The 18,960-nt window shown below is 44.6% G+C and overlaps 1 protein-coding gene across 8 annotated transcripts in view; it reads right to left on the minus strand.

Moving 5' to 3' along the window:
* C3G (C3G guanyl-nucleotide exchange factor) overlaps positions 1 to 18,960 on the minus strand; it is a 411,105-nt gene that overhangs the window by 101,144 nt on the left and 291,001 nt on the right. For 2 of the 8 annotated variants that reach the window (XM_071686028.1, XM_071686027.1), the window contains exon 2: positions 11,000 to 11,456. The exons of the other annotated variants lie outside the window; for them this stretch is intronic. In XM_071686028.1, the coding sequence (XP_071542129.1) occupies positions 11,000 to 11,150 (151 nt within the window). In that variant the 5' untranslated portion in view covers positions 11,151 to 11,456. The remainder of the gene's footprint in view (positions 1 to 10,999; positions 11,457 to 18,960) is intronic. 8 annotated transcript variants of the gene reach the window in all.

Here is an 18,960-nt window from a genome sequence, read left to right on the forward strand (position 1 = left end):
GTGAATGAATATGGGTAAACTAATGAAAATATTACCTAAATAAAGGTTTAGTTCTTGTTTTCTAGATGAAATATGATACAGCCTAGCCCATGAAATATCCTAGTTCAGGGATCAGGAAGAGAAAACAAGGATATGCTTGAAAAGATTCAGAGATGAGCAACCATGTAAATCAAGACAGCCAGGATACAGAAAGGATAAGGAGAACAGAAGAGAGAAGGGTGACCTGATAACAGCCCGAAGTTCTGAAATCATTTCGATGGTGAGGAAAGGTAAACAAAGAGGATCTATGTGTCAGGAGTAGAGGGAACAAGAAGAATGGGGAGACTAAACTGGAGATGGAAGGATGGAGTGATAAAGATTTTGAGCGATAGGGACCTGAATATGCTGCAGAAGGGTGAAAGGATTTGGCTGGTGAGGAAAAAGGAAACAAAGGGGATATGTGACTGAAACGAAGGGAACAAGGTGACTGGGGAGAATAAAGTGGAGATGGAGGGATGGAATGAAACAATAGGGCAATAGGGAACTAAACATGCAGGAGGGTGAAAGGCATGCATAGGATTGAGTAAATTGGAACAATGTGGCATACTGGGGTAGATGTGTTGTCAATGGACTGAACCAAGGCATGTGAAGCAGCCAGGGTAAACAATGGAAAGCTCTGTGGGGGCCTGGCTGTGGATAGTGAACTGCAGTTTTTGTGCATTACATATGACAGCTAGAGAATGGATGAGTGGATATGGTTTTTTTGTCTGTTCTTGGTACTACCTTGCTAACACGGGAAATAGTGATTAAGTGTGAAAATCTTTTTTCATACATGTTTGCCATTTCCTGCATTAGCGAGGTAGCATCAAAAACAGACGACTGAGCCTTAGAGAAAAAATCCTCGCTTGGCCTCCTTCTCTGTTCCTTCTTCTGGAAAAGTAAAAACCAGAGGAGAGGGTTTCCGGACCTCTGCTCCCTCCCCTTTTAGTCACCTTCTACGACATGTAGGGAATATATGGTTTGAACATATGGAGAGAATGAGTGAGGAGACTAACAAAAAGGATATTTGTGTCAGAGATGACGTGAACAAGGAGGAGCGGGAGACCAAATTGGAGGTGGAAGGAAAGAGTGTAAAAGATTTTGAGCAACCAGGGCCTGAACATACAAAAGGGTAAGAAGGGTGCAAGGAATGGGGTGAATTGGAACGATGTGGTATACTGCTGTCAATGGACTGAACCAGGGCATGTGAAATGTCTGGAGTAAACTACGGAAAGGTTTGTGGGGCCTGGATGTGGATAGGGAGCTGTGGTTTTGGTGCATTACACGACAGCTAAAGACTGAGTGTGAACAAACGCGACCCTTTTTTTTTCTTGTTTTCCTGGCGCTACCTTGCAGAAGTGGAGGGTAGCAATGCTGTTTCCTGTGGGGCAGGGTAGTGACAGGAATGGATGAAGGCAAGCAAGTATGAATATGTACATGTGTATATATGTATATGTCTGTGTGTGTATGTATATATTTATATATATGTATGTATACGTGCGTATATGGATGTTTATGTATATATATGTGTATATGAGAGGATGGGCCATTCTTTATTTTGGATAAGAGAAAATTGTAAGGCTTAGGGAGAATTAGGAACAAATCAACAAAGAAAATATACAAAAATATAGAAGCAGAGTTACAGATTCTACAGAGAACTGGAAAAAGATCCTGCTAAAGCAAGCTAAAGCTGCAGTTGGACATTAAACACAACTTCAGGTGATACAGTTTATTTTCTGTAGGCAAAGGATGGCAGTAACCTACTTCCTTTTGAGAAATTCTTATTTTCAATGAGACTTAGATCTTGTGAGTTAAACATAAGTTGCTTCTTGAGTCATTTAAGAAAAGTAACAATATACCCATTCCTTGCTTTATGCAAAATCCTCACACAAAGAGAAATCACATATAGTGAACCAATAAACATACAGAGAAAAATATGATGTGTGCAACAGTGTGATATATATAATGTTCAAAGTGCATTTCAACCAGATTTTCATCATGTTAGTTCATTAGCAACTAAGACTAACAGAAATAAGATCTAATAAATTTGGAACATTATTTCCCTTACAAGCATCAGCTCACCATAAAATTTCTAGCTTCATTTCAAAGGTTTGCAAGGTTCTCTTCTATTTAACTGTGGGTTTTAGGGTAGGAGATAATGATGCAGGACGTTTGGACATATCAACAAACACAAACATCGAGGGCTTCAGTAAAATTATAACAGCAGGTATAGCCACATTGCACAAGTAGCAAAGATCCTTAAACAATGGTGGCAACTGCAAGACTGACCTGCAAATAGGAACTGGTGTACTTCACCCAGGACCCATGCTTTATCCACCTACCTGAAGTTTTGGCACATACCTGTATGGTGGCAAGTTTTGATAGCATAAAAAGAGGGATTGGTAGATTTATGTTCCTCACAGAATAGCAAAATTGCATGTAGTGATTCTACATAGAGTGAAAGAGGGGTGTACTTGGATGGCAGGAAATGATTAGTAATATAAATAACTTGAAAACAGATGATGCATTGAAAAACTGCAATAATTTGGCATCTAAAAGAACTGGTATAGTGTTACCATACAACTTGTTGTGTTTTCTGGTGGAGATATGATTGATAATTCATTCTGGTTATTCATGAAACACACATCTGGTTCAATTTAGTATATGCTGAAGTTAAATAATCAATTAACTAGCATCAACAAGGAGGGTTAAAGCAAAACTTCAGTGGGTAAATATGGAAATTATCTATGACTAGTAAAAGGTGACATAACACCAAGCTCAAGTATATAACCCAGGATCAAGCGTAAATGTGCAAAGGTGTGTGTCTTTGTGTGTGTGTGTGTGTGGATAGGAGTACAGCCCTGGTTTATGTATACAAGGTTAACAGATGGGACAACAAGTGTAAAACTATCTACCCAAAGCACAAATCTATCTATATCTCTGTGGGCCGTTCCCTCCAGGAACTACCTGAAGAGGGTGGCCATGGCAACAGAGCCTCCATAACTGGTGATCTCCAGTGCCACTTCTTAGCCTTTAGTGCTTCACCCTTAACAGGCCACTGGCAGAGGGCAAGTCTAGCACATCGTTGGCAGAGGCTCTTAATGATCCTATTGACTACTTCTTACTGACTACTTCTAATATTCAAACCTACTACTGCATAACATTCCTACCTACTATATCTATCTGTTGCTCCTACCATTTTGCCAAAATCCTAGGCTAGTGCATAGTAGTCACTGCAGGAAACTCTAGAGTTATGAAGAATGAGTTGTGTGAATTAAATGTTGTCAAGTTTTATGTGTAACAAGGAGAGATTATATGTTCACGAACAGAATGCCAGCAGCCCACACGAGGGTGATTACAAACAGTAATCACTTATAAACCCACTTACAAGCACCCTACCAACACACATATCTAAATGTACATACAGACATACTTGAGCATCTTATTACCACTGGATTTACATATCTACGGTTAAAAAAAAAAAGTTGGCGTGTGATGCTGTCTTGCAGAGTGAAGTAACTATAGGAAGAACCTATTCTAACCTGTACTCTGATGACTATTATTACATTACTTTTTAAGGAAATATCAAAACTTGTCTTTTACCTTTTATTTTATGTTAATGCTTCATGGTAGTTTCTTATTATTCTTCTCTGAAAGAGCAGCCATCTGATAAGTAGCTGGATATGCAGATATTTTCTTTGCTGTTGTTTAATATAAAACTAAAGGTGCACTGTTATAATATGACAGCTTCTCACATTAAGGGGGTATATTTCTAGTAACTAATTTATCAATGCATAATTTTTGAGTAATGCGAGTCCCTGATGCACTGCCATGATATGATCTTAAAATTCAAATACACTTCTGAGACTAAAACATAAAGTATCAATTCTTATTTCTATTATTCTTGATCGCCGTTTCCTGTGTCAGTGATGTGGTGCCAGGAAACAGATGAAGACTAGCCATCCACTCATACACACCATATATACATAAACGCCCATACACACACATAAAGTATATTACAATAATCTTTTGGTAAAATGATGGTTAGGTTCTTTGTCATAATGAGACAGGATTCTTGTCTATACAAATATCTAAGAGTTGAGTAATGTATTTCTTTAAAACACTGCCATGAGATATAGGATCCTCAGGAATAGCCTAGTCTATTTCTGGTTTCAAATCACTATATGTACAATATGTAAAACAACTATAATACTTGGATGTAAGGAATATTTGACAATGTAAAATAAGGAATATTTCTGAGGTATCCCCCAGTAGACTGGGTTGTCATTTCTTTTGTAGGAGGCATATTGAGCAGATGATATTAGAAATCCTCTTTAGATTTCCGGGACAATGATCACAAGGATAAGTCACAAGGAGGATCCTTCAATGCTACATACTGAAAAGTTGTATGGCCCCCCCAATCATGCCCTCACGTTTTGTGCAAATACATTTTTAATGTCATATTCTTTTTCATTTTCTGACACCCTCCTCTAAGCTCCTCTCTCAATTCACTGTTAATTTACTCAGGCAGTGAACTGTTAATCATCATCATTATCGCCCCTATCCCGCAATTTGGTGTCTGGCTGCTACTTACATCCTACCTATAAATCAAACCGGAAAAGGGGTAAATTAAAGAGAAGTGGGCCGATAGAGATGTCTTGTGGACGGTCTTATGAATACATGGTGTGGGAAAAAAGCTACTCAGACAATTAGTTTCTATCAAGAGTGTAAGGTATGTACATAAGTAGGTAGGAAGAGGAGGGTGTGTGGTTCCAGGTGAAGGTGGGTCTGCGGCAGGGGTGTGTGATGTCACCATGGCTGTTTAAGTGCTTACAGATGGAGTCGTGAGAGGGAAATGCGTATATATATATATATATATATATATATATATATATATATATATATATATATATATATATATATATACACCTGCCTTCCTTCATTCCCGGCTCCACTCAGCCCCACAGGAAGCAGCATGGTCGCCCCCTGGGTCAGCCAGGTACCGCCAGGAGAAAGACAGCCACATCTGCTCACATCCATCCATACATGGGCTGTTATGTGTAATGCACTCAAATCACATCATTGAAATCCTTTCCGTTCACTTATTCCACCATCCACAACCGCTTATCAGCATCTACATCAAATACTTGCAAATCATTACCTACAAGACACATTAGATAGGTCTAAACACCGACGTCCACACTGTGTGTGTGCTAAATCGAGACATCTACATAATATACGTACACACCACCATATATATATATATATATATATATATATATATGTATATATATATATATATATATATATATATATATATATACATCCACAGAAAGCACCATCCTGGCTACACGCTACCACATACATCTACAGTACACACACCAGAAATTAAAAGGAGCAAACTACCTTCTATTCCCCGGCCACAAATACCCAAGCATCATCTGCTTCTAAGTCCTCTTTCAACATTAAACCAAAGTAAATATTTTCCACTTAAAAAAAATTCTACGGTTTTGTCAAGGTTAAACCATCTAACTGGTGATTAAGGCTTGTCTAACGTTGGCCTGAATACGTACTTCAACAATCTCTAGTTACATCTGGCAGCACTTGTGTCTGCCGGGTAACACAAGACACATTTATGTGAATTCTGGCTAAAAGAAAAAAAAAAAAAAGTAACGGAGTGTGTATTTTCTTAAAGACAAGGGCATGGTATTTCAGCGAGTGACTGAAAAAAAAAAAAAAGATATGGATAAAAAGAAGTACCAAGAAATGTATAAGGAGTGTGATGATGACGAGGGCAGAGTGTACATTGCAGGCTGCTGCTGAGGGAAAGGAGGGGGAGAGAGAGAGAGAGAGGGGGGTTTTTTTCAAGACAGCCAGGATCATGGATGACTAAAACACCCGTTGAGTCATCACCGGCTGCCTTACACTGAAAACACTACCAGATGCTAGTCTGCAACCATTACTCCAACACTCCACAGCTCCCTCTCTTTCATTCCCATTTTACATATCGTCCATTGCTCACAAAATAATATCCACACACACACACACACACACACACAAAACTAATACTAATTCATCCATCTTTCTCCTGAAGTGTGATCATGTTGGATAATAAGGAGAGAGAGAGAGAGAGAGAGAGAGAGAGAGAGAGAGAGAGAGAGAGAGAGAGAGAGAGAGAGAGAGAGAGGAAAGCAAATACATCGAGAAAGACAAGTTCTCTCATTCGCTGATTTACGCACACTTTCAAGAACAAAACTGGAGATGACGGTACCAGAGTACATCACTGAAGAAAAAGCATGGCAGAGAACAGAACTTCTTGGCACTCTTTAACAGGACAATGAAATAAATCAGAAAATCAAGGATGAACTTTGATCATAATGATAAGTAAAAAGAAGGGGAATGAGAACAAAAGATGAGGAGGAGGAGGAGGAACCACATGAATAAATGAAGTAATCAAAGCAGCAACAGCACAGAATGAGTGATAGCAACTTGCCAAGCAAACACATGCTCATCTTGGTCGTGCAAAGGTCATATGACTTCGCCCTATAAAACATCTCGTCTCTTAAGCTGTTCAACACTCCGCACAATCAGCTACCCCATTCCCCCTAGTGTTCGACTCGACAAAATCCATACAGTGAGAAATGCTCCTCCTTAGCTCTCGAACATACCATAATATGCGCAATACTTCCCCTCGAACTGCTCAACACACAGATGAATCGGCCAACGTTTCTCCTCATTTGCTCAACACACCACACATGGAACAGTGCTCCTTCTGAGCTGCTCAAAACTGCATCTAATGAGCAATACTCTTGAGCTGGTCTACACACCACAGTATATGCAATGCTCGACCTGTGCCGCTCAGTCCATCCTATTGAGCTGCTCAACACACTCCGGAGTGAACAATGCTCCTCCTGAGCTGCTCAAAACTCCATACAATGAGCAACACAGTCTTCCTGATCTACTCGAAACTCCACACAATACTAGTTTTCAAATGCTTATGAAGTCGCCTTATTCTACGAGTGAAATTAAACTGCAATATGTCAATCACCCAAACGCTCTATTAGACCTCAAACCCACTTACACAGGCATCTAAACTTGGCTTCACACACACTTACTAAGCTTTTAGGCTTCAAACCCAAACACACAGACATCTAAACCTGGATTTGTACACCATCTATTAGGCTTCAACAAATTCTAGGCTTCAAACCTACGCGCACACAGGCTTCATATCACCACTAAGCTTTACACATACGCACAGACATTCGAAACTTGGCTTTACACCAACTAACAGACATTCGACTAGGCTTTACACCAATGTACAGACATTCGACTAGGCTTTACACCAACTAAAATTTGACTAGGCTTTAGGCCAACGCACAGACATTTGACTTGGCTATACACCACAACGCACAGACATTCGAAACTTGGCTTTACTACCAAGCACAAAGATAACCATACGTACTAGGCTTCAAGCCCTCACACAGACACTAGTTAAAAAAAAAATAATAACTACAATGTATGGGTATCCAGCTGACGGAGGCTGCTATCTGTTCTTGAACTAGCCATGATCTTAATGGAGGTGATAAGGGTGGATTTTTGTAAATACCAGAGAGCAATGGGCAAGGCAAATTATCACACTTGAAACCCGTACATCAACTGAACCTGTTTTAAATCCCCTTGACGGTTCTCCTAACACTGTTCTACCTCCAACACAAAACTAACAAATACTTCATCAACACCAGTGATGTATAATCTTTATTCTACACCGCCACAAAAGGAGATCCTGTAACCACGAAACATACACCACTTTCGTCACACGCGCACTCACACCCCACCTCCTTGGAGCCACTCTGCCTACATATCTAACGAGTTACGTCATGCCCCAGCAAACAATATTCTCTGCACATACAGACATTCACTGAACGTCGCTGTCAGTTAGATGCGAAAGATAAAGTGGTGGCCTCACTCTTGACACTACGTCCACAATCCTTACAGTGAAACGGCGAACAGTGCGAGTCTGGTCCGAGACAGCGAGTCTGCACAGGCTAGGTTAGGGTGATAGACTGGGCCCTGATAGTGTGTCCACAGAGGCTAGGTTAGGGTGATAGACTGGGCCCTGACAGTGAGTCCATTCCACACAGGCTGGGTTAGGGTGATAGACTGGTCCCTGACAGTGAGTCCACTTCACACAGGCTGTGTTATGGTGATAGACTGGGCCCTGATAGTGTGTCCACACAGGCTGGGTTAGGGTGATAGACTGGGCCCTAATAGTGTCCACACAGGCTGGGTTATGGTGATAGACTGGGCCCTGATAGTGTGTCCACAGAGGCTGGGTTATGGTGATAGACTGGGCCCTGATAGTGTGTCCACACAGGCTGGGTTATGGTGATAGACAGGGCCCTGACAGTGAGTCAACTCCACAGGCTGGGTTATGGTGATAGACTGGGCCCTGATAGTGTGTCCACACAGACTGGGTTATGGTGATAGACTGGCCCCTAACAGTGTGTCCACACAGGCTGGGTTATGGTGATAGACTGGGCCCCTGACAGTGTGTCCGAAAGGCTGGGACAAGGGGCATGGCTGGTCTCTGACAGCAAGTCCACAAAGGCTTGGACAAGGGGCAAGCCTAGTCCTTTACAGTGTCCACAAAGGCTGGGACAAGGGGCAAGGCTGGTCCCTGACAGTAATACAACTGAATTTAAACAGCAACAGACCACTGTGCCCTACAGAGACTTTCAGTGAAAGAGAACGGAGACTTAGGGGTTACTATGGTACGAGGAAAAAGACAGCCAGAATTTTCAAAGAGCAAGACTTGTAAACTTGTGCTGCTAAGGAGGATGCAAATAATGTCAGTCGTGGATTTTAAGCGAAATATCTATCAAGTCAAAGCTTCAACGTATCTATGGTACTACTACCAACTACTATAACTAGTAAATCATTCCATACGTTAACAATCCTATTGAAGAAAAAGTAATTTACCTCATTCGAGGTAAAACGTTTGCTGCCGAGTTTATACCCATTACTACGTGTGAAATCAGACGAATCTACATCAAAGTAGCTAGTTAGATATAAATACCTTGAATGATTTTGAATACCTGCATTAGATCACCTCTCAACCTTCTCTTTTTTGAGCTAAACATTTTAATTCGTTTACTTGGCTCTCGTGGGACTCGTTTCTCAGGCCAGGAACCATCTTGGTAGTTTGCTCTGTGTTCTCTCCATTCTGTCTGTCTTTCCCCAAGTGGGATGACAATATTCAAGTTGGGGACGCACCAGTGAGGTGCAAAGCGTGAGCATAAATTTCCGGAACTTGAATTCGAAAGTCCTTCCTACGAATCCAGGAATCCATAAAGGCTGGAGCAGGGTGCAGGGCTGGAACAAGGAGTTTTGGACACTGGAGGCTTACTGGACGGCATTATAAGGCCACGGAAATAATAACAATTCAATCACAAAGCACGAACCAATACCACTTCAAATTCAAGTTTCAGAAATTCAAGCGCCAATTTGGTACAAATATGAAGTAAGTTGGCACTTGGATTCTATACGTAGTAGTAGTAGTAGTAGTAGTAGTAAAAGTAGTAGTAGTAGTAGTAGTAGTAGTAGTAGTAGTAGTAAAAGTAGTAGTAGTAGTAGTAGTAGTAGTAGTAGTAGTAGTAAAAGTAGTAGTAGTAGTAGTAGTAGTAGTAGTAGTAGTAGTAGTAGTAGTAAAAGTAGTAGTAGTAGTAGTAGTAGTAGTAGTAGTAGTAGTAGTAGTAGTAGTAGCAGTACTACTACTACTACTACTACTACTACTACTACTACTACTACTACTACTTCTACTACTACTACTAGTAGTAGTAGTAGTAGTAAAAGTAGTGGAGTGGTAGCAGTACACATATAATGCATGTGAGTACATGGTGAGCGTCGATGACCGTAAATCACGCCCGGGCCTGCCCGGGTTCGGATCCTGAGCGCGTCAGCTGCCCTGTGTGTAGTCAGTCACTCCCAGCCCCTCGGAGGCTACTTTGATAAATGGGTAGGTGGCTTTCGGTGATGTGTGTGTGTGTGTGTGTGTGTGTGTGTGTGTGTGTGTGTGTGTGTGTGTGTGAATATATGAGAATAGACAAGGAATTAACTAGGTTGAAAAGAGGGAGCAGACGAAAGTAAAATTCTCTCCGCGCAACACAAAAATAGTGAATACACGGAGACAGACAGACAAAACACACATGCTAATAGTTCCATGGGATGAGAGGAGTGGTTGGATGAAGTACGCTAAATGATAAATAAAACTGTGTCAGCTGAAGGTGGATATAAGTTTTGAAATCTACATGAGAGCAAAGTTCAAGAGAGGAGCTCCATTAGAACTACCTATCCGTACAGTAAAAAGAAAAAAAATGTGTCCACTGTCTCTAAAACACTGCTCAATGAAGCTCACATTACACAAAACTTCGGAAAGAATGCCTTTACTTTAAGGAGCTTTTGTATTATGTAATAGGACAGCGGGTGAGAATATAATTATCCTGTTACTCATGGACAATACACACATCTGAGAGCACTGTAATTACTGGTAGACACACTATGTCTTCATGCAGTCGGTGTCCATCTATCTAAAGGTGTGACATCTGCACATACGTTCATGGCTTAGGTCGTTAAAATGAATTCTGGTGTTCTATATATATATATATATATATATATATATATATATATATATATATATATATATATATATATATAATATAGTGTCTGTGTGCACAGACGATTTCTCTATATTTCATCATGGCAGAAAGTTATAAATGGAAACACTCCTTAAAATGAATTCTGGTGTTCTATATATATATATATATATATATATATATATATATATATATATATATATATATATATATAGTGTCTGTGTGCACAGGTGATTTCTCTATATTTCATCATGGCAGAAAGTTATAAATGGAGACGGTGTGGAACATTATCAAATCTCGGGTAGGTACAGTTCAAGCTTGTTGTTTACCTGGGATCCTGTGGAAGGTGTGGAGGAGGGCCCGCTGGAGGGGGTCGGGGTGCCTGGCGTACACCTGGGCCAGAGCCTCTGTGCTGTGCCACCGCCTCACCCACTCGGGCAGCTGCCCCAACTCCCGCCGGTACACCACGTACACCACCATCCACGCGACACGCTCGCCGCTACACTCCTCCACCAGTCAGCCACTCGCCCGCCGCCCACCACCACCACCAGCCACCAGGGTCTTTCCAACACCGCCTCACTTCTTCCAACCCCTTTACAACACTCACTCTGATATTTCCCGTATCAGTATTTCTGGATGTACCGTTGTCGGCATTTAAACACTTGGCATGATCGCACAAATGTCCTTGCGTTGCAAATCTCAAGATATTACGTATTTTTTCCACATAGATACGTCTTTTCCTTTCTGTGATTGGACTGTCAGGTAATAAAACGCATATTCTCAGCACTGCAAGAGGAAACGTCCATTGATATTGTCGCTTGATCCAGGACAGCAACAACACCAGGACACACCAGAGGAGCCTAAGCTTGATGCTGTTACTTGGAGAGCGAGGCAGTGAGGTGTGGGCGTGTACGGGTGGCGTTTGGGGCCGGCCCAGGGTGCGTGGCACTAGCTCCACCCACACACTCCACACACCCGTCAACCTCCACTACGAGAGAGACTTCTCAGACTGAGGAAACCTTTGTCTGTGTTCTTAACCACGTCTTCAGCTTACAGGGGGGTTATCAATTACTGAGCATTATTTCCTTTATATAAAGTTGGATTCGCGACCTTAGTTTTCATAAGGAAAAGGAGGTACAAAACGAGACATTGAGGGTTTGTACAACAGACAATGGGCAGGTTATGAGGCAAGCTGCTCGGTGTTTAAGGAAGGAATAATTGGGAGGATATGAGGTAACACCTCGAGTGTCACGAGGGAACATGTCTGCCAGCAAAGCCACCGTACACAATGCACTTCGCCAAACAGGTTTGATGTTTCTCCGCGCGATTACGGCACAGCCTAGCCACCCAGTTCGACAGGTTTGCAGGTCGACAAACCACACTACATCATACGGTTTCCCCCCCGTGGCTCATGCCCTCTACGCCTGAGGCACGAGTCAGGTTACGTCACGTCGCAGTACTCAGCCACTGCAGTGGTGGAGTGCCGCCAGGTCCCCGGAAGGGTGAGGGGTGACCATAGCTGGCTCGCGGCTTCCTCGCATCCCTGACCCAAATCCCTGATCTCTGCTCTCGGACACACCCTCCCCTGCCCGACCACCTCGTCCTGGCAGGCACATACCCGTCTCTCTGCTCCTGTCCCCTGGCCATATACAGCTACAGTGCCTACCGTTCACCCTACCGTCTGGCCGTACCTCACACAACCCGTACTATTATCCTCCGCCTTCCGGCCTGGGGCAAGGCCACTGCAGTCTCCACACAGGACCCGACAGCAGGGGCAGCAGGTAGACGCGCGTGGGCGCGTCGTCTCGCGCAGCTGGCGCGCAACTCGTCAAGTCACGGACACCCTAAAACCATATATCCAAGCAGGCCTCGTAATCCATGCTATAAATGTACACTCTTTTTGCTACACCACAACAAATGCTTTAGACAATATGACGCGATGATGGACAGAACAGCAATAATTTACAACGATACAGCCTAGCTTTGCGATACAGCCTAGCTTTGCGATACAGCCTAGCTTTGCGATATTGCCTAGCTTTGCGATATAGCCTAGCTTTGCGATACAGCCTAGCTTTGCGATATAACCTAGCTTTGCGATATAACCTAGCTTTGCGATACAGCCTAGCTTGCCTCCTACCTGGACTGGTGCCAACGCTATATGTTTACCCATCCCATACCTTGGAGCCTATCATATCGTCATTTTCTACACCATGGCAGAGCCACCTGATCCTCCACATGCGAGGAATTCCTCCCACACACGTCTCTCAGCTGAACGAACACGAATGCACAGCGAATTCCGTCTATTTCGGGCCCGTCTTAACCCACAGTCGTAAATATACCGGGGCGACGGGCGATTCGCCCCCCCAAAAAAACCCTGAAGGAATCACCCACATGAAAACCTAGGGGGAGAGAGAGAGAGAAAGAGAGAGAGAGAGAGAGAGAGAGAGAGAGAGAGAGAGAGAGACTTCCGTAACTACAATTTCCTCCTTTCTGGTCATCATTAGCGTGTGGGGCGGATCAAGCACAACAAACGATGCACCCTTCTGTATGGCGAGTAATGCCAGGCATCTTGGTGTCCACCAACCCCCACCTGACGAATACCTGGTGAGGTCTTCGTGGGAGGAGGAGGAGGTCTTCACACTCCCCAACCACAGCCCAGGGTGGCTGGGTCGGGTCGTTGATCGACCAAGCCAGCAGCTACAATTTTCATCTAATTCACGTCGGGGATTCGGGAGCCCTGCTGGCTACAGTACTCGCAGGCGAAGACGAGACCAGACTCTGGCGCCCATTGGACTGGACGCCATCGCTCCACACAGTCATGTCACAACGTTTCTCTTTCTCTGCCCGGGGAAAGTACGCGATGGGCATAATGTACTGCGGTTCTCGTGTGCATGACGTCATGCCTATGACGTAGGGATCGGTGCAAGTCTGTCGGGATCCTGTATGTCCTCTTGTGGCTACTACGTTCAGTTATGTGAATTCCGACACGCTTAACTCAAGTTGGTTATCTGGCTCATGAAGTGACTGGTTACATAAAAAAAGAAAAGAAAAAAATTGCACATCCTTTGCCAAAGAATGTGGATCCGTGTCTTGTTAAACAATCCCCCCCCCCCCCCCAAACACACACACACACACACACACACACACACACACACCAGTAAAACGGCCGTAATTTCTCATCGTACAGTTAATCTATTAATGACCTATTAGCGACAGCGTCTGTCTTAACTTTAATACTTTAATACCGACCACCTGCCTGCCCTTGGTCCACTCAACCCCAGAGACGACTAACACTGTCCAGTGACAGGACCACTTATCCACCAGTGATCCGCCATTCAAACACTTATTTCTCGTTCACAGTTTTTTCCCCACCTCCATCAGTCTTCGTCGTGTGTTTTTTCTCATGCACCAGCTACTGTCGCCTGGGCACGATCGCTGGGAGGGAAGGAGGGAGGGAGAATAACAAGGGTCATGCAGGAGCTCCTGTTGCTTGAACAGTCAAAGGGAGGGAGAGAGAGCAACGAAGGTCATGCACCAGCGAGTGACGCCTGGACAGTCACAGGGAGGAAGGGAAGCTAACAAAGGTCATGCAGCAGCTACTGACGCCTGGACAGTGTCACAGGGAGTAAGGGAAGCTAGCAAAGGTCGTGCAGCAGCTACTGACGCCTGGACAGTGTCACAGGGAGTAAGGGAAGCTAACAAAGGCCATGCAGCAGTTACTGATGCCTGGACAGTGTCACAGGGAATAAGGGAAGCCAACAAAGGCCATGCACCAGCTACTGACGCCTGGACAGTGTCACAGGAAGTATGGAAAGCTAACAAAGGTCATGCACCAGCTACTGACGCCTGGACAGTGTCACAGGAAGTATGGAAAGCTAACAAAGGCCATACAGCAGTTACTGACGCCTGGACACACAGGGAAGGAGAGCAGCACCAGCCATGCATATGTACGGTCCGGGGGCAGAAGCCTAGGAGGACCAGCCATCCAACCCTCACGTCTGGCTCGCCCTTCGCGTCCCCACAGCAGCCTCCCTCCTCCTCCGCCACCACCAGCAGGCCTGCTCATCGACACGGGTCGTGGCTGGCCCACGCCCACGAGCGTCCACGTTAGGCGCGAGGGAGGTGCAGCAACACACGCGGGGGAACGCACACAACAACGGTGTCAATCATATATAGGGAACAGCCCAGCCCTCTACACTCACGTCGGTGGCTGGATGAGGTCAGCGGTGGGCGTGCGAAAGCGGGCGTCGGCCCCTGGCTACAGTGTGTGTGTGTGTGTGTGTGTGTGTGTGTGTGCCTAAGGGAGAAGAGTCTGCTACAGCCACGGTCATCAATAACCCGTCCGTCATCTGCCGCAAGGCATCACCACACAGCGGGTCCCTCCCTCCTCCGTGCCTTACCTCACGCCCCACACTACAACCCCCGACCACCACCTGCAGGGCACGCCCTTCAGCTCCCGGCCACTATGATGACACGAGGGGCAAGCGCCCACACGCCTCACTCACACCAACCCTGCCACACGCCTCACTCTCATAACACTGTCACACGCCTCACTCACACCAACACGGCCACACGCCTCACTCACACAACACTGCCACACGCCTCACTCACACCAACACGGCCACACGCCTCACTCCCACAACATTACCACACGCCTCACTCACACAACACTGCCACACGCCTCACTCGCACCAACACTGCCACACGCCTCACTCACACCAACACGGCCACACGCCTCACTCACACCAACACTGCCACACGCCTCACTCACACAACACTGCCACACGCCTCACTCACGCAACACAGCCACACGCCTCACTCACACCAACACTGCCACACGCCTCACTCACACCAACACTGCCACACGCCTCACTCCCACAACACTACCACACGCCTCCCTCACACAACACTGCCACACGCCTCACTCGCACCAACACTGCCACACGCCTCACTCACACCAACACGGCCACACGCCTCACTCACACCAACACTGCCACACGCCTCACTCACACAACACTGCCACACGCCTCACTCACGCAACACGGCCACACGCCTCACTCACACCAACACTGCCACACGCCTCACTCACACAACACGGCCACACGCCTCACTCACACAATACTGCCACACGCCTCACTCACGCCAACACTGCCACACGCCTCACTCACACCAACACTGCCACACGCCTCACTCACACCAACACTGCCACACGCCTCACTCACACAACACGGCCACACGCCTCACTCACACCACTGCCACACGCCTCACTCACACCAACACTGCCACACGCCTCACTCACACCAACACTGCCACACGCCCACATACAAAGGTTAATCAAGGTTCGCCACGCACACTGTGCGAAGGAAAATACAAACGTTTTTTTTTTCCTTTATATAGATCTGTGATGCACATGCGCCAGACTATGCGCGGATCAGGTGTGCGCGGGGAGCGTGTGACGCACAGAGTGGAGGGAAAGTGCAAGTCACACGGTGTTCATCATGTCAGTAGGCGACGTAAGACAGAAGTTAATAATGATGACTATAATCCCGGGAATGTGTGTGTGTGTGTGTGTGTGAGGGTTCGAGACGATAATCATGTAATCGGTACATTAATCGGCCCTTGCCCTCGGGAGGCCTGAGCCAGTAAACACGTTGTAAAGGTGTTTGACGAGTGTCTCCGGGGGCTCGAGGGAACATCACCAGTCCCCTAGTGGATGGGCCAGACGTAAACTGGAGTGTGATATTGTACTGTGTGTGTGTGTGTGTGTGTGTGTGTGTGTGTGTGTGGGAAGGGGGGCGAGGAGGCGACACACAGGCTGTCCGCCAGAAAATTCAACACCTCCACTAGGAAAAGATGTGGCTACTTGACCTCGCCTACAGCACCACCACCAGGAGCAGTAACCCTGCCTACAGCACCACAGCAACGACTCCTGACGGTGGCCCAGCAACAGGTCCAGCAAGACACTCCTCATCCTGCACAAACACAGCCATATATGACGCTCCTTTGCCTTCGCTCTCACACCACTCTCACCAGGGCTAGCTACTCTCACACGTCACCACCACTAGTCACATAAACACTACACACACACACACCATCACTGCTCTCACACATCATATTCGTGTTAACAGGTTGTCTGTAAACGGTAAAATACTTCCAAAAGAAGGAACAGAGAAGAGGTCCAGGTGAGGATATTCTCTCAAAGGCCCAGTCCTCTGTTCTTAACGCTACCTCGCTATCGCGGGAAATAGCGAATAGTATGAAAAAAAAAAAAATATATATATATATATATATATATATATATATATATATATATATATATATATATATATATATTTTTTTATTTTTTTTTATTATATTTTGTCGCTGTCTCCCGCGTTTGCGAGGTAGCGCAAGGAAACAGACGAAAGAAATGGCCCAACCCCCCCCATACACATGTATATACATACGTCCACACACGCAAATATACATACCTACACAGCTTTCCATGGTTTACCCCAGTCGCTTCACATGCCTTGATTCAATCCACCGACAGCACGTCAACCCCGGTATACCACATCGCTCCAATTCACTCTATTCCTTGCCCTCCTTTCACCCTCCTGCATGTTCAGGCCCCGATCACACAAAATCTTTTTCACTCCATCTTTCCACCTCCAATTTGGTCTCCCTCTTCTCCTCGTTCCCTCCACCTCCGACACATATATCCTCTTGGTCAATCTTTCCTCACTCATTCTCTCCATGTGCCCAAACCACTTCAAAACACCCTCTTCTGCTCTCTCAACCACGCTCTTTTTATTTCCACACATCTCTCTTACCCTTACGTTACTCACTCGATCAAACCACCTCACACCACACATTGTCCTCAAAAATCTCATTTCCAGCACATCCATCCTCCTGCGCACAACTCTATCCATAGCCCACGCCTCGCAACCATACAACATTGTTGGAACCACTATTCCTTCAAACATACCCATTTTTGCTTTCCGAGATAATGTTCTCGACTTCCACACATTCTTCAAGGCTCCCAGAATTTTCGCCCCCTCCCCCACCCTATGATCCACTTCCGCTTCCATGGTTCCATCCGCTGCCAGATCCACTCCCAGATATCTAAAACACTTCACTTCCTCTAGCTTTTCTCCATTCAAACTCACCTCCCAATTGACTTGACCCTCAACCCTACTGTACCTAATAACCTTGCTCTTATTCACATTTACTCTTAACTTTCTTCTTCCACACACTTTACCAAACTCAGTCACCAGCTTCTGCAGTTTCTCACATGAATCAGCCACCAGCGCTGTATCATCAGCGAACAACAACTGACTCACTTCCCAAGCTCTCTCATCCCCAACAGATTTCATACTTGCCCCTCTTTCCAAAACTCTTGCATTTACCTCCCTAACAACCCCATCCATAAACAAATTAAACAACCATGGAGACATCACACACCCCTGCCGCAAACCTACATTCACTGAGAACCAATCACTTTCCTCTTTTCCTACACGTACACATGCCTTACATCCTCGATAAAAACTTTTCAGTGCTTCTAACAACTTTCCTCCCACACCATATATTCTTAACACCTTCCACAGAGCATCTCTATCAACTCTATCATATGCCTTCTCCAGATCCATAAATGCTACATACAAATCCATTTGCTTTTCTAAGTATTTCTCACATACATTCTTCAAAGCAAACACCTGATCCACACATCCTCTACCACTTCTGAAACCACACTGCTCTTCCCCGATCTGATGCTCTGTACATGCCTTCACCCTCTCAATCGATACCCTCCCATATAATTTACCAGGAATACTCAACAAACTTATACAAACTTATATATATATATATATATATATATATATATATATATATATATATATATATATATATATATATATACATATATATATATATATATATATATATATATATATATATATATATATATATATATATATTCCTTTTTTTTCATACTATTCGCCATTTCCCGTGTTAGCGAGGTAGCGTTAAACACAGAGGACTAAGCCTTTGAGGGAATATCCTCACTTGGCCCCCTTCGCTATTCCTCTTTTGGAAAATTAAAAAACGAGAGGGGAGGATATCCAGCCCCCCGCTCCCTCCCCTTTTAGTCGCCTTTTGCGACACGCAGGGAATACGAGGGAAGTATTCTTTTTCCCCTATCCCCAGGGATAATATATATATATATATATATATATATATATATATATATATATATATATATATATATATATATATATATATAAGGATGTAAGGCATGTGTACGTGTAGCAAG

Source organism: Panulirus ornatus, chromosome 41 (assembly GCF_036320965.1).
Source record: "Panulirus ornatus isolate Po-2019 chromosome 41, ASM3632096v1, whole genome shotgun sequence".
NCBI classification, from domain to species: Eukaryota; Metazoa; Arthropoda; class Malacostraca; order Decapoda; family Palinuridae; genus Panulirus; species Panulirus ornatus.